General features: G+C 49.4%; 1 protein-coding gene across 1 annotated transcript; it reads right to left on the bottom strand.

Annotated features, from left to right (window-relative positions):
- Positions 1-1,278: 1,278 nt before the first annotated feature.
- Positions 1,279-15,234, bottom strand: kdm2ab (lysine (K)-specific demethylase 2Ab). The gene is made up of 23 exons (XM_080527136.1): positions 15,127-15,234; positions 14,227-14,265; positions 13,176-13,314; positions 12,924-13,002; positions 12,751-12,797; positions 12,156-12,334; positions 11,408-11,514; positions 10,981-11,074; positions 10,452-10,605; positions 10,244-10,359; positions 9,733-9,859; positions 9,274-9,587; positions 8,878-8,955; positions 8,283-8,546; positions 7,870-8,001; positions 7,377-7,463; positions 5,209-5,535; positions 5,012-5,044; positions 3,471-4,705; positions 3,084-3,247; positions 2,697-2,843; positions 1,847-2,062; positions 1,279-1,682 (listed from the first exon to the last, which is right to left on the bottom strand). The coding sequence occupies exons 2-23, from the start codon at positions 14,260-14,262 to the stop codon at positions 1,501-1,503; spliced, it is 4,257 nt and encodes a 1,418-aa protein (XP_080383262.1). The 5' UTR covers positions 14,263-14,265; positions 15,127-15,234; the 3' UTR covers positions 1,279-1,500.
- Positions 15,235-15,975: the final 741 nt, after the last annotated feature.

Genomic DNA, 15,975 nt, shown 5'->3' with positions numbered 1-15,975 from the left:
CTAGCCAGCCAGCAACTGCTATTCATCACCCTTTCGCATTCGTATGTTTTGCTATGATCTCCAAAATAAAAGAAGGAGATTCGGTTTCACATCCAGGTCACTCGAGTCGAGGATACGCCGATTGTTGCGATGTCGAGGCTCGTAGTCAAGTGTTCGTGTTGTAGCTCGCATCACACAGCAACATTCACATGGCACACAGACGTCTGTTCAACAGCATCAACAGAGTCCTCTGGAGGGAACATGTCAACCCCCCCCCGTTTAGTTCCAGGTTATAAGGGGCGGTGGTCATCACACAAGCCCACAGTCACTTGTGTCATTCAGCTGTGTGAGGGTTGACTGCTGTCCAGTGAGCTAGTTGGACCAGAGCCAGACGGACTTGACAGCCTGGTTATCATCATCGGTTATCTTCACTGTTGATCAGACATCAGCAGTCTTGAAGGAGTTCACTACCCGCATCCTACCCTAAAAAAGCACTCGCATCTGGCACAGTAGTAAACCTTTATTTTTCTTGCAAAAAACACCAAAACAATAACATAAGTGGAAAAAGGCTTCTGAAAATAATTACAATGCTACCTTTGCTTTTTTTTTTTTTGCTACCGTTCTTCTAAAAGGGGGGAACATTTACACAAAAGTATATATTTATATATATTTATATTCTTTAAGATATGGCAGGGAGAGAAGTTGGGGTTGGTAAGGGAAAAGGATCCCTCATTAGAAGCACTAGAACAGTGGGTAAAAGGATTGAAATGTGAGTAAATTATACATTTCTACACTGAATTTAATACATAGAATTGAAACGGAACTCGCATGTCCATGTAAAACAGACAGTGTATCAAAGAAGGTATTTCCTAATGTATTGACATTTGTCATTCATTTTTGTAAAAAAAAAAATATCTGAAAGGTTTAGGAGTGATAGCACCTGAATTCTAGCGTTTTTTTGAGATTGCACCATTTAACCCTGCCCCCACCCCCCTTCCAACTGCCCTTAATTGGGTGTGGTCTCGTCACCATGTCGATTGCCCTCTCGCACAGTCCCTGAACCCATTTGCCACACCTCTCTGACTCAGGGTGGGGCGACCACAGTACTCCTTGAGAAGTTTGCCAACAGCCAACACCTTTGAGTGGACACGGTCTTGTCATAAAGCACTTAGAACCTCCCCTGGGTGAGGAGGACTACGAGGAGACCCCATCGGGGATAAGAAATCCCCTCTACCCGCTCACGAGATCCCCCTTCCCCGCCCCCGCCCCCAACTCTCCCTCCAACCCCCATATGTCACCTGAACCCAAACATCTGAGTCTCTTCTCTATGCTCCAAAAAGAAATTTATACAACATTGAAAGAACCCTGCTCCACCCCCAACCAAGTGTGTAAGCGCTCTCCATTTCCCCTCTCACTTCAGAGTGCAGGCGATTTTAAGCCTCCCTTCCCCTTCACAGTCAGGGGAATGCAAGTCCCCCGTCCCTCACCCCGACACCCATATACCACAGATGAGGCGGGGCTCTACGATATCCTCTGGATAAGCTTGTCCTCTGATAGGCAGTACAGGGTGTTGACAGACAGCTCAGAGATGAAGGCCTCGCAGGCTTGGCGGGGAATGCCTTTGCAGCCTCGCAAGTCCAGCAAAGAGAGGCAGGAGAGCCGGCGGAGGTACCACAGACATGCTTCTGACAGCGTACTGCAGCCTGAGAGAGAGAGAGAGAGACTCACTCAATAACAACAACAACATCATGCTAGAACTCCATTTATATGCACACCTATTGGAATATCAGAGTGTGTACTGTATCGCTTCCATCTTACCCCCAAGATTGAACCCTTTGGGGTGTGTGTGTGTGTGCGTGGGTCTTACCCGCCAGGTTGAGCTCTGTGAGCGTGTTCCGTGTGGAAGAGCCCACGGCGGTGAGCAGGTTGATGGACTGGTCTGTGAGGCTGTTGCAGTGGGACAGGTCCAGGTGGGTCAGCTGGGGCATGTGTCTGATCACCAGCCTCACTGTGGGTTCTGAGATCTCCAGCCCTGCCAGGCGGAAACACTGCATGTTCCTCAGCTGACTCCGGTTATCACAGCCTAGAGGGGGAGAGAGAGAGATGAGGGGAAGATGAGGGAAGTGTGTGTGTGTGTGGGGGGAGGGGGGTGGTGAAGGGAGCAGAGAGAGGAACAGAGAGAAAGAAGAGTGAACCAGATGTATAAAGCCCACAGTCCAAACCCTCAAAACAAAGTGTCTACAGGGTTTCCACACCTTCTGAAACATCACATTCAAGCACCTTTCAAGGACTTTCAAGACTCAATTCCCTCAAATTCAAGGACCCAACACGGCATAGTTTGAGACAGATCTAGATGAAAATGTATATAATAGGAACTATCCGCTCACAGATAACAATTAAAAAGAGAGACTTGAATGTGTGAACACTAGTTGGTCTCTTGCCTTCTCTACCACAGCACAGCTAAACAATATATTGTGAAATATGTGTAAAGTTAAGCAATACAGAGACTTATTTACTAGTTGACGAGCTAAGTAAAAAATACATGTTCAGAGAGGGGGGGAATTCAAGCACTTTCAATGACCCATGTCTATTTTCAAAAACTTTTAAGACCTTTTCTTTTTTTTTTTTTTCAAATTCACAAGCTTTCAAGGATTTCAAGGACCCGTGGGAACCCTGTGTCTATAACTGAAGGAAGAGGGGTGGGTGGTCATCTTCACCTGGGGGGTTCAGCAGATCCCTGATCTGTCCGTCTTTCACCCCTTTGGCAAACCGCAGGTCCAGCGTGCGCAAGAGGGGGCAACTGGGCGAGCTGAGGGCCGCGATGGAGGTCCACGAGCAGCCGGACAACACGAGATCCTTCAGTCCTGAGACACAGAGAGAGATGGATGTCATTATCTGCTCTGCAGTTGCGGATGAAAAGTAGACACGGTCAGATGAATAGATAAAAGAGTGAAGGGGATAATATCGTTGGACAGTTTGGTAAAGTGAGTGTGTGTCAGTCGGTGGTGTGACGTGTGTGTGTGTGTGTGCGTTTAGTGGCATGTGTGTAGCTGTGAGAGAGAGTGTGTGTGTGTGGATGTGTACACACACACACACACACACACCTGGTAGGCGGTTGAGGACCCAGCTGAGCTGCTTCTTGGAGATGGTTGTCCAGGAGAGATCCAGAGAGACAGGCTGGCGTTTGATGATGCCTAGCAGGGTCTGAGGGCTGATGGAGTGTCTGATGCTCAGATCGATCCGCGTCCACAGCCTCTTGTCCATACTCCTACAGGACCACACAAACACACACAAAACTGTGATCATGTACACGTTTAGAGAAAAAGAACCCACACTCGCTCAATTAATTGCAGCAGCAGTCAAATAACCTTTTTCAGTGTCACCTTTGACCCTAACCTGCACCCTAAAAAGTCAGCAGTAGAGTGTGTGTGTGTGTGTGTGTATGTATATTAGAATGGAACGTCATAGATTCGTCATTTTTGCCCTCTTACCATTTGTACCAGTTGATGCAGACGGCCATGCAGACGCAGAGCTCGGCCCGACTCAGGTAGCGGAAGACCGACACCCACACCTCCCTCTCGCAGCCCGGCTCCGTCCCCCCGGCCGCCTCACTCCCCCCGTCCTGCAGCGAGGACAGAGGGATGCGCAGGGGGGGTACGCGGAGGAGGGAGGAGGAGGAGGAAGAGGAGGCGGCGGCAGCACCGTTGTTGGTCCTTTCCTGCCTGCCCGTCCGAGCCCCTCCTCTCTGCTCCTCTGCCCGGTGGTCTCGAGGAGCGCCGCGCGCTCTGCCGTGCGTCTGACTCCCCTGCGTGTGTGTGTCTCTCTCTCGACGGGAGGAGGGGGCGGGGGGGGGGGTTTGGCTGCCCTGCGTGTACAAGTGTCTTTCCCGGCGGGAGGAGGGGGTGAGGTGTGTCTGACTGGCCTGCGTGTAAGTGGGTCTCAATCTGCGCCAGGGGGCCAGGGGGTGAGGGGAGGGGGTGCAGTGGGTCCTGATGGGGGGCCGGAGGAGGGAGTTGCATCGGATGAAGCTCTGGCTGGGAGGGGGGGGGGGCGTCCGGGGGGCGACCGCCGCCTCCAGTTTGGGCACGATGGCCCCCGGGTCGCGCTTGGTCCTCGACGGACGCTTTAGAGTCACCGTCTGATACAAGCCTTTCGTGAGGTCGTCGGTAGTGGGCGGTTCCTCCTGCGCCTGCCCCCCTTCCCTCCCCTCGTCCATATCCTTCACCTCCTCTTCCTCCTCTTCCTCCTCTTCCTCCTCCTCCTCCTCCCCTGGGTTTTGGTTGGCCTCCTCGCTCTCTTCCTCGTCCTCTCCGTCGTCTTCTTCTTTGGCTGCTCTCCCTCCCCGTCTCTGCGGTCTGTTCTCCTTATCCCGTCTGCCCCCCCGCACGCCGTTCCCGTTCTCCCTCCTCTCCTCCTCCTCCTCCTCCTCCTCCTCCTCCGCTTCCTCCTCCTCCTCTTCCTCGCTGTCGTCGCTCTCGCTGCTGTCACTCTCCTCCTCCACCTGGAGCTGTCGTTCTATCCTCCCCCCTCTCCCTGCTCGTCCTCCCCTGAGCCTCACCCCTCTGCCCCGCCCTCTACGGCTCTCTCCCCTGGCCTCGGTGAGGGTGAGGCTGGGGGAGGGTTCGGGCGGGGGCACCACAGAGCGGGAGCCTCTCCAGGCGCGTTGGCCTCGGAGCAGCCTGCGTCTGGGGGAGCGAGAAGTCAGGTGGTGCAGAGAGGTCTGTCTCTGGAGACGTGGAGGAAAAGGACAGGGAAGAGAGGAGTGAGGAGGGAGGGAGGGTAAAGCAGTCATTTAAGTGGTTGTGACATTTGAAGGGTTAACCCAGTGTGACCGTGTCCACCTCTCTAAAGGGGCAGTCAAAGTGAAACATTCATTTTTTTTAATGTTCTTCACATTTGGACCAAGGCATTGAAACCAAGTACGAAAAAAATTATTATCAAATAAGCGTTTTGTGTAAACGCGGACTGGTTTTTCTTTGATACTGTAGCGGCTGGTTCAAGGCAGACTGCGAGGTGACATGGTGATGCTTACCACTTGTAAGATTTTGCTGTGCTCCCGCTGTGTCTGACGTGAAGAAAGAGGAAAAAGAAAACGGACATGAACGATTATGACATCATAGCAATACTCGAGAGTTCCAACTGGAACACCTAACCAAAAGGCAACCGGCACATTTAAACTATTGACCCGCCCTCCCCCGACACACACACACACCCCCCTCCCTTCCTTACCCTCTTCCTCTTCCTTAGCTCCAGCGCCCCTGCTCTCTTCCTGTTCTGCTGCTGCTGCAGTAGCAGCCTCTGAGAGGGAGGGGGCGCTGTCCGGCTGGGGTGTGGTGTGGGCGGCCTGCCCCGTCGGCCCCTCCGCGCCCCTCTGTTGGCCTGGCCTGGCGATGGGCCCTCCTGGTGGGCCCGCTTGGCGGGCCTCGATGTGGAGACGGAGCCTGCCGAAGCGTCGCTGTTGTCGCTGTCCGCCTCGCCTGCGCCCTCCCGGTGGTCCGCCTTGGCGGGCCTCGGCGTGGAGCCTGCGGAGGCGACGCTGTCGTCGTCACTGGAGGACTGAGACGGGAGGGGAGGGAGGAGGGAGAGATTGGCATGTCACTCACCACTGTCACCCACCATCGTTAACCACACCGTCAACACCTCCGCCAAGAATGAAATAATAATAATGTTTTCTGTGCCACAGGATTGTGTGATGATGAAGGACAGCGCAGGAGAGAGAGACAGAGAGGTGGAGATAATTGAGTGGTACTGTCAATTGGGCCTTGGCAGTAAACCTAAAAAACTAAACTATATACAGATATATATATTTATACAACGGATAGATCCGGTCCATTGTCTCTATTGGTCAGTTTGCGTTCCAGCCGTGCTGATATCCATGACATACGCACGGCTAAATGGAATGTTGACACATCTTTTCATATTACTCCGAGTTTGTATATATTACCGTTATCGAAGTTACATTATTACCGTTGCTTAGCAGCCAATAAACAACTGTTCAGCGGATGAATACACTTACAATAAAACAGAGTTCCATTAAAATACATTAATGAAAAGTTTGTCTTGTCTTTCTTCTGTGAAATATTGATAGATAAATGCGGCAACCGTTGTATAAAAGCGTTATGGAACGAGAAGCCGTGATATACCACGGCTTCTCCTTCCATAACGCTTAAATATAGTGCCCTGCATAAGTAATGGATCAGTAAAAGATGTTTTTTTTTTTACGGCCTATAGTCTTCCCCCGTTGACCCCACTGCGACCTAGACACGGGTTCTATTCTCTGGTGATGCTCTGCCAGGCCTGTCCTGTAACCATGGTGATGCTCTGCCAGGCCTGTACTGAGGTAATCTTCAGTTGTTTGTTTTGAGGTTTTTTTCCCCCTAAAATCCTATCATCAGGAAATGAAATGCATGTTGAATTGGATTTTAATCTGAAGATTGACTTGGTTGATTTTCCACTTTTTGGCCCTGGAAAAACTCCCTAGTTGCTATGGCAGTATGTTTTGGGCCATTGTCTTACTGTATGTTGAAGCACAATGCAATGAATTTGGAGGCCTTTGCTTGTACTCTTAGCAGACCAGATACTTCTGTACACCTCAGAATACATGCTGCCTGCTGCTGCACCAGCCATTAAGAAAGGTTTGCCAGTTCTAGTGGCAGTTACATGGGATTTGTTCCACTGAAGAAGTCTTCTGACACTGTAGAACTCTTCTCTGACACTGTAGAAGTCTTCTCTGACACTGTAGAAGTCTTCTCTGACACTGTAGAACTCTTCTCTGACACTGTAGAAGTCTTCTCTGACACTGTAGAAGTCTTCTCTGACACTGTAGAAGTCTTCTCTGACACTGTAGAACTCTTCTCTGACACTGTAGAACTCTTCTCTGACACTGTAGAAGTCTTCTCTGACACTGTAGAAGTCTTCTCTGACACTGTAGAAGTCTTCTTTGACACCTCCAGCCTGTTTGCAATTGCTGAGCCTGTGCTTTACTTTCTTTTTAATGTTGTTCCAAAGTGTTGATGGTGGCATGCCTATGGGTTTGGCTATGTTTCTACTCATTTCTTTCAGATTTTTCAGCATAAGAATGACTTTCATTGACACCTCTTTGGTGTCAGACTAATCGTGAAAGTACACAGCCTGCTATCGTTGAAAATACCTGCTTTATAATGTTCCTACCAGCCTGACACAAACCTGCAAGTAGCAGGTTCAATCAGATCTGCAGAGGGGACAGGTTGATACCTGCATGAATGATGATGCTTCCTTTGGTAGCCAAACTAAGTTGATTGCTAAGTAAACACCACATAAAACACACAAGCGCCCCGGGTGGTGAGTGTTCTGGAATTCTTTGGCACTTAAAAGCAGGTTTTTGAAACATGCAGAGAACTGAAAGAGAAAGCACATACCTCGGAGGTAGAGCCTTTGCCTTGGTTACATTTGGGACACTCCCAGCAGCTGGGGAGATCCTTATTGATCCTGCCCTCCCCAGGCACCTGACACAGAGAGAGACGGAGGTTACAAACGCTCATGACCCCTGACACACACAGCAACACCTGACAGAGAGTGGCAGGGTTCCCACACCTTCTGAAACATCAAATTCAAGCACCTTTCAAGGACTTTCACTCAATTCCCTCAAATTCAAGGACCCAACAAGGCATAGTTTGAGACAGAACTAGTTGACGAGCTAAGTAAAACATTTTTTAATATATATAGAGAGATGGGGGAATTCAAGCACTTTCAATGACCCATGTCTATTTTCAAAAGCTTTTAAGAACTTGATTTCTTTTTCTCAAATTCACAAACTTTCATGGATTTCAAGGACCCGTGGGAACCCTGGAGTGGTGAGTGAAGAGGAGGGCGGTGTGGTCCGAGCCCTGGGGCGGGGCAGAGCCTCCTCACCTTGATGCAGTCGGGGTGAACGATCTGAGCACAGTTGGAACATTCCATGAGTGTCAGGGACGGGGTCCCGTCTCCGGAATCGGGGTTCCCCTCTCCACACACCTCGCACACCGCAGTGGCAGGAAGGTCGGGCTAGAGAGAAGACAATAGGGGGTCACCACGGTGACACGCACGGACACACACACGCACGGACACATGCACGGACACACACACGCACGGACACACACACACACGGACGGACAGACACACACATGGACAGACGGACACACGCACACACACAGACACACACACACACACCTGTTTTAAACCATTCCTTATTCCATGCATTTCTTCCTCCACCAGCCACAGACACACACACAAACACACACACACACGGACAGACACAGGGACCCGGGTAGAGGTGGATGACTCACAGAGAGACACTGGCGCATCACACAGCTCTTCTTGAGCCTGCCGGGACCTCCGAACTTCCTCATGTCGTGGCAGTAGGTGCACTCGGCACACTCGGTCCGCATGCAGGCGGCGCAGCGCTTACACCGCACCCGCCGGCGCCGCAGCTGCGCGATGGAGGACTTGGGCTTGGTGGGCCGCGGAACCACCGGCCGGGCGAGAGAGGAAGAGAGCTGTGGACGGTACTGCACCGTAGGGGGAGGAGGGGGGGGCTGGTACCATGAGGGCTGCACAGAGACACAGACACGAGAGAGAGAGAGAGAGAGAGAGAGAGAGAGAGAGAGAGAGAGAGAGAGAGAGAGAGAGAGAGAGAGAGAGAGAGAGAGAGAGAGAGAGAGAGAGAGAGAGAGAGAGAGAGAGAGAGAGAGAGAAAGAGAAAGAGAGAGAGTTGTTTTTGGGGGGTAATCGATGTGTGGATGAGTTTGTGTTCTGCACCTATGCGAGTGTGGTTGTGGTTGAGTGTGGTTGTGGTTAAGCGCAGGTGAGTTTGAGAGAGAACGTGCGTTGGAGTGGGTGTGTTCCGGACACACACAGGAACAGGCGCTCCCAGGCTCTCACCCTTTTGGGCCACTTGACGATGGGCGTCCCAGTGTAAGACAGCTTGGCGTCGTCGTTGGAGTGCTCCTCCAGAAGCGCCTGAACAAAAGAGGAAGACCAAATGGAGATAGACACTCAAGAGCTATGTTGGAGAGCAGCTTCAATACTTCTGACTATCATCATCTCCAGTGCCATGCCAGTGTCTATGTATGGGGGGGGGGGGGGTCTCACTGAATTGAAAAATCAATCATTTCCATATCACTTTTTCTCTTCATAACTTTTCACCGTTTTCACATATCAAGACACTGGTATGGTGCTGGAGATAACGAACATGAGGTTTCAATTCTTATTTTAAAAGATGCAAGTGTTAAAAAGTTTGAATAGTGCCAAAATGAACAGATGAAGGGACTAACGCACCCGTATGCCGTGGAGCAGAGCGGGCGCGTTGTGGATGCCGGCGGGGACAGACTTCTTGGCGTCAGGCAGCTCCTCCAGCTTCCCTAGAAGGTTCCACAGCCCCTCCAACTCAAAGGGAGTCAGGTTGGCTTTGACCCCGGGGGTGGGGGGGGGGGAGCGATCAGTATCAGCAGCCTGATCTATCTCCTCCTCCTCCTCCTCGACCTTGATTTCCTGAGCGGCTCCCTCACAACCATCACCATCGTCGTCCTCCTTCTTCTCCGACGTGCCGTTCCTCTCCAGACTGTTGACGGGGGAGTCTTCCCGTGTCAGACCTGGGGAGAGAGACCAGAACAAGACGGATGATCAGGGAATGAAAGACAGGACAAAGAGAGAAATAGAGAAATAGGGAGACAGGGAAACATGGGAGATGGAGAGGCAACGTGTGTGTGTGTGTGTGTGTGTGTGTGACAAACTCACCGACGCCGAGGGAGTGCTTCTGAAACTCAGGAGTGAGGTGGGAGGTGTTGGTCAGGCAGAAGAGGTACCTCTCCAGCACGTACCAGCACATCTCGTAGTAGAACGGGTAGCGGAACTTTGCCGGGACCTGGTGGAAGGTGGGAGGAGGTGGGAGAGCAGGGCTGGGGCGTGAGACACTGTCACGGGGTAAAGCCCAATTTATACTTCTGCGTCGAATTTATGCGCGCCTACGCAAGGGCTCTCCCAATTTATAGTTCTGCGTTGGTCGGTCTGCGTCGCGTTGGTCGGTGTACTCATAGCGGCATAATAGCGATCAAAAAAACGTATTTTTGTTATGCTTGTTGTAAAGAAAATGTCTATAATGCATTGAAATGACAGTAAACTAAGATAATAAGATGGTTATCATAATTTTTCTAATCTTTATTAGATTTTACGCAGAAGTATAAATTGGGCTTAAGGGAGAAGCTCACAGGTGTGTCCTCGTCCTCCACCCCTGCAGCCAGGTACTCACTCGTATGCGGTCCTCGATGCTGTAGATCTTTAGCTGCATGGGAATGTTGAAGCTGTGCAGGAAGTTCCCCCCAAACACCAGAGTGTCCACGGGGGTGTACACCGCATGGATCCAGCCTGGACCGAGACGGTGTAGAGAATGAGTGGTGTATGTGTGGCGTGTTAGAGAATGTTTAAGTGTGTGTGGGGGGGGGGGGGGGTGCGTGTACCTGAGGGGATCATGAAGGTGTACCCCTGCTTAAGCTCTATCCTTTGGCAGTCCATGGCTTTGTCTCCGAGGAAAATGTCCCCCTGTTTCCCTGACAACGCCCAGGTCTCGAAGAGCTCCAGGTTCTGGGGAGTGGGCGGGATCAGCCAGAACACCTGCAGGGCGACAGGGTTAAAAAGTTCAGGCAAAAGTCAGAGGTTAAAGGTGAGGAGATGGAACAGGCGAACATGTCATATCTGGATCTAGAACTGGTATAGAGTATATGCTAAGCGGGAACCTTGGGGTGACCCTACCTTAAACCGTATAATAGCCCAGGGTTCGACAGTAACGCTTGCCCGGAGCAAGTAAAACATTCTCCGGGTTTGTTTGCGCGAGCCCGACGACGCTGCTGGATCCTGGATACGTTTAGCGGGCAAGCGTTAATGTGGAACGCTGTAACTTAACTGTTTTAAATCTCAACTTCAACGGGGTGACGGGCTTGGCAGGGGTGGTGGTGGTGGTTGGAAGGTAAACAGGGGCCTCAGTCTTACCTTGCCCCCACGGAGGATGTGGTACCAGACCGACGTGCCTCCAAAGTCTATGTGGAAATCTGTGTAGGAACCCTGGACACTCATCAGACAGTACCTGATAGGGAGAGAGAGAGGGAGGGGGGTAGAGAGAGAGAGAGAGAGAGAGAGAGAGAGAGAAGGGGGGGTAGAGAGAAGGGGGGGGTAGAGAGAGAGAGATAGAGAGAGAAACAGTGACAGAGAGAGACAGAGAGAGAGGGAGAAGAGAGAGAGAGATAGACAGAGACAGGGACAGAGAGAGAGAGAGAGAGAGAGAGAGAGAGAGGGGGGGGGTAGAGAGATAGAGAGGGGGTAGAGTGAGCGAGAGAAAGAGAGAGTTCGTAACATGGTGATGGTGGACAAACACAACACGTCTTTAACTGGCATGACCCAACGGCAACACGGGACTCACTTCTGTACTTTGGGATAGTGCATGTCTATGATGGCGTTAGTGGAGTCTCTCTGCCGCTCCTTGAGGTGGCGCGGCCACATGTTATCCACCCAGTCTATCAGGTCCACCTGGAGACGCAGGAATTAGGGATCAAATAAGGAAGGAAATGAAAGACAATTTCAACTTCAAAAAAGTACAACATAAAGCCCCCCCTTTCACACATAGTACCCTGTCAATTACATGGAATCGCAACTCGGCTCCGCCAGTGATTTTTTCCGCCGTTCACACACCAGCTAAATGCCGAAAGATTACCGGGTTGCATTTTCTTCACATATGTCCTGGGTTTGCACGAGCTTACTTGAATCACGCATTCGACCGGAGGCAGAACTGGAACGTAAGACGTGAATTTCGAACGAGACAGGCCAATTCAACGTAGCAACGGTGTATCCTCTTTGCTAGGAGGCAACCAGCCAATGTCATACATAGAAACATTATCTTAGATAGAAACATACCGTACAGTGTACTGTTCACAAATGCCTCATACTGGATGTGTTAAAAAGTACTCCCGAAAGCACAACTGTATTTTGACCGAAAGCTATTTTTGGTATGGCAGCACTATTGTGGTACTGCAACATTAGTGTGATGGCACTATGAGTGTGTGTACGTCTTGGGTCTCTAATGAATACTGGAGTGGAGTGTCTGGATGGTTCTCTGGCTTGGTGTTGGGGCTTGGTGCGGGGCTTGGTGCGGGGCTTGGTGCGGGGCTCACCGAGGCTGGGCGTTTCACCAGGTTCTCCAGCCGGGTGTGACTAAACTCCAGGCTGATGACGTTGTAAAGCTTCTCTCGCCTGGAGGGCGGGGTCTCGTAGTAGCGCCGCCATTGGGCCATGGACATTTCTATGCCCTTCTGAGTGGTCACATCCATCACATCAATCATCCTCCGACTACCTAGAATAGAAGGAAGAGAGGAGGACTCATCAACTGGGTCCACATTCAACTACAAAGACCTATATGAAACTGTTCATTTTGGCAGGCTATTTTACATTTAGTCTTAGTCTTTAGACAAAGAAGCACATTAGTTTCTGTCACATTTAGCCATTGTTGATGACTAAAACTACACTAAAATGTCTTCGGTTTTCACCAACTAAAACTAAGAAAGGACAACATAGCTAAATGGGACTAAAAGTAATGTGCATCTTCATCTAAAGACTATGACATTAACACTGATGTGGAAAAAAAAACACACACGAATACGTGGCAAATGGAAAAAAAGAGGGTAGGACGTCTTGAAGGACTCAAACTCAATTTGTAATCTAAGCAAGCTGTGGTTAGGGATAGAGTTCTCGTAGCTTGGATCCCCTTACCTACAAAGAGCTTGACGTCACTGACACTGAAATCAGAGTCTGGCATCCTGAGAAAGAGAGAGGGATTCAGTAAGGCTGCCTAGTTATCTTCTAAAAGTCAGGTGACTTCCATATTATCCAGAAATTACACTGGGGGGAATTTGATTAAAGTACTAAAAAGGAGAAGGACATACTCTATGCCAAGGCCGTCTGGTTTCACAAAGACCAGGGGGTCTCGTAGCCCCCCTCTCTGGATGTACTCGAATGTAAAGTCTGCAAACAAACACAGTGAAACATGTTAGATGCAACAATTCAGTTTTCTTCTGACCTGGAGAACTCAGGGCCCACAGTTCTTTTTGCTAACAAGGTCAGGAAACACTGCTGGCCATAATCATCACGTCCAATAAACTTGGTGAGACAGTATATATCACAGTTTGACCTCTGACCTTTTCCGTCCATATGTTTAACCAGGATGGAGTTGAACTTTTCGCTCTGCAGCTTCTCATCCAGGTCAAACAACCTCTTCCCCTCGATCTCGTCGTCCGAGATCCCGTCGTCCTGGTAACGCCGCCGCGTACCTGTACGCTAATAACAAGAGGACAGAGGCTACAGTTCACTTTAAATGGGCTGGAAGCTAATACCATACTTAACGTATGGATGTGTCCATACCAGAGACAGTTAGCGGATTATCCAACAGCTCATGATGTGGGCACCACAAAAGGAGGGGCTTATCCCTCACCCCATCCCCCTCCCTCCCATTCACTAGCTGGGCTAGACAGATGGACCAGCATCACCGCCCCACCCCCTTCTACCATCAACACTGTTATTATCTCAATCCCAGACACATCTCACGCCATTTCACTAAGACATCTCAAAAACAGGATTGATATTTTCACCACACACACACACACACACACACACACACACACACACACACACACACATTCTAACTTGAAGACTTGAACACTTGATCTATGCACTTTATATTTATATTAATTATTACTCTTGCACTTTGATGTTGGTTTGCACTGTCTTGTCCTGTCTTGCACCTGTCCTGCTGTAAACCGTACTCCATTGTCCCAAACCAAATTCCTAACATGTTTACATGTCATGGCAATAAAGTCTTCTGATTCTGATTCTAACACTAAACAGCACAAAATAATAATAGTTCATCATTCGTAATAATCAGCAAAAGGCAGAAAATGACAACAGAAAAAAAAATAATAATAATACGCCCACCCCTAACAAACCGTAACCCAGTAACAGCCTACTCCTGAGGCCGACACTGGTGTCTACCAAGATGGTATGTGCAAGTGGGCTCCGTCCCTGTGCTCATGGTCGCTCTCTGAGTTAAAGGGCCGGATGATCGAACAGTGAACTTGAACTTCCGACGAACCCGCAGACACACGTCGAGTCTATTGTCATGCCATAAAACTGTAACCCATTCATCGAGCTTGCAACCCAGCCAGCATTGCTTTACTAAAGAATTGTACTTACCAAGCGTTTGCTGTACCGTGGGTGCTGGTCGTCCATGATCTAGGACAACAACATTGAGCGTGATTAACAGCATTGAGACTACTATCATTCCACTGCATTAGCTACTTTCATTCCATGTGTTAAATGGCAAACGACAGAGTCCTGTGGAAAAACTACGGCAACCGATTGTTTGACAGGGGGCCACTACTAACAAATTAACCTACTTGCAGGTTCGATTGATGTCTGCTTTTTTTGAATACACACATGCGTTACTGCTCCTTATTCAGACAAGTGAAAAATGCTGTATTCATATCAACATCAGCTATAAACAATGACCATTAACATTAGCTATTTAAATAGTAGTACTACGTATACGGTATAGCTAGTGCACGTAAATGAATAGCACTATAGCATGTATCTAGCCTAGCTAGGCCGGGAGAGCGTTACGTGAGGTAATACAACTTGACATATATTATAATTACGCTTAGACAAGCTATCTAGCGTAGCATTACCAATCTTACTAACTAGCTAACAGCTCGTAAGATAATAGCTTGTTGTCTCTGTCCTCTGTCCGAGCGAATCCAAATGCCCATACAAACAATTACACGCTCGGAGGATATCAGCTCACGGAGCTGGTTAAGCTAGATCATGTAACTGAACGCATTCTTGCATCATCAAAAATAACATTATTCGTAAGCTTTTGTTAAAGATACAATTCTGCGGGGCAATACGAGTTCCGGACAGGCTAGCGCGACCCCCCTTCTTAACACCATTAGGTACGCTGGCTAGCTAGCCAGGCTAGCGTAGCGGGCAGCGTTTGGCTGTGTAGCTAAGCTAACGAATGTTAGCTAGCCAATGGAAGCTAGCTAGCTAGCCAAATTCAACGGCGGTTTGTTGTTGTGAGGTAACTTTTCGCCGTACCGATACGCCAACTCCTTCGGTCGCTGTGGTCTGTATGTCGTCCTGAAGACCGGCTAATAGAGCATATCGCTGAAGTTTGTGTCCATCTCAGTGTAATGTTGTTGTCCGTTTCGTTTGTTATTGTGCGATAAAGTTAAGGCGATCCGCTTCGGGCCGCCATTTTCAGCTGAGCACCAAACACACACACTCATACACACACACAACACTACCCGAGAGAGAAGGACCCGCCCCCGATTTACGCATACTTAATTGCTTAATCAACAACAGAACGTTGTGATTGGGTAGAAATTATGCTTCTTCAAAAGGGGCGGGTGAGTACGAGGCGTTTAAACCGCGCCCACGTGGTGTCAATGAGACAAAGTAGCCAATGGCCGTAGAGGGCAATCAGATGGGCAAACACCTATTCGCTAGGGTGTTAAAATGGGGTCAACGTGAAAGCCTATCGTCAGGCCAGCAAGGGGAGGATCTAAGGCACACTAAACCAATCACATCGGACCATAGTAAAGCTGAAGATATCCTAGGACAGATCCCATGGCATTAGGAAAAACGGGACATAATAAACGGACAATGGTTGCTACTAGTCGCTGATACCACATGCTATAATGGCATAATAACATAATTGGGGGGTGGAGGTGGCAATAAAGAGAATCCCATGGACAAGAGGCACAGTAATACCAAGAACACAACATATTTTATTACATAACAGGCTTTACTTGGTTGACACCACGCTGGATGAGTGACAACGGCCTACATCACATTTCAGTACAGTACGTATACTGACTGACAAAGCATAGAGACAACATTACATTAACATCAAGCACATCAACCATACATGAAGAAACTAACAAA

The sequence above is a fragment of the Nansenia antarctica genome, assembly GCF_963989245.1.
Source record: "Nansenia antarctica genome assembly, chromosome: 3".
NCBI lineage: Eukaryota > Metazoa > Chordata > Actinopteri > Argentiniformes > Microstomatidae > Nansenia > Nansenia antarctica.
This window is presented reverse-complemented; position numbering and strand designations above follow the sequence as displayed.

Coding starts and splice junctions, on each gene's coding strand:
- kdm2ab (XM_080527136.1), bottom strand. CDS start 14,262: ATGGACGACCAGCACCCACGGTACAGCAAACGCTTG. Junction 11,075..11,407: donor CACTATCCCAAAGTACAGAA/GTGAGTCCCGTG, acceptor TCTCCCTATCAG/GTACTGTCTGATGAGTGTCC. Junction 2,063..2,696: donor GGATCTGCTGAACCCCCCAG/GTGAAGATGACC, acceptor CTCCCCCTCTAG/GCTGTGATAACCGGAGTCAG.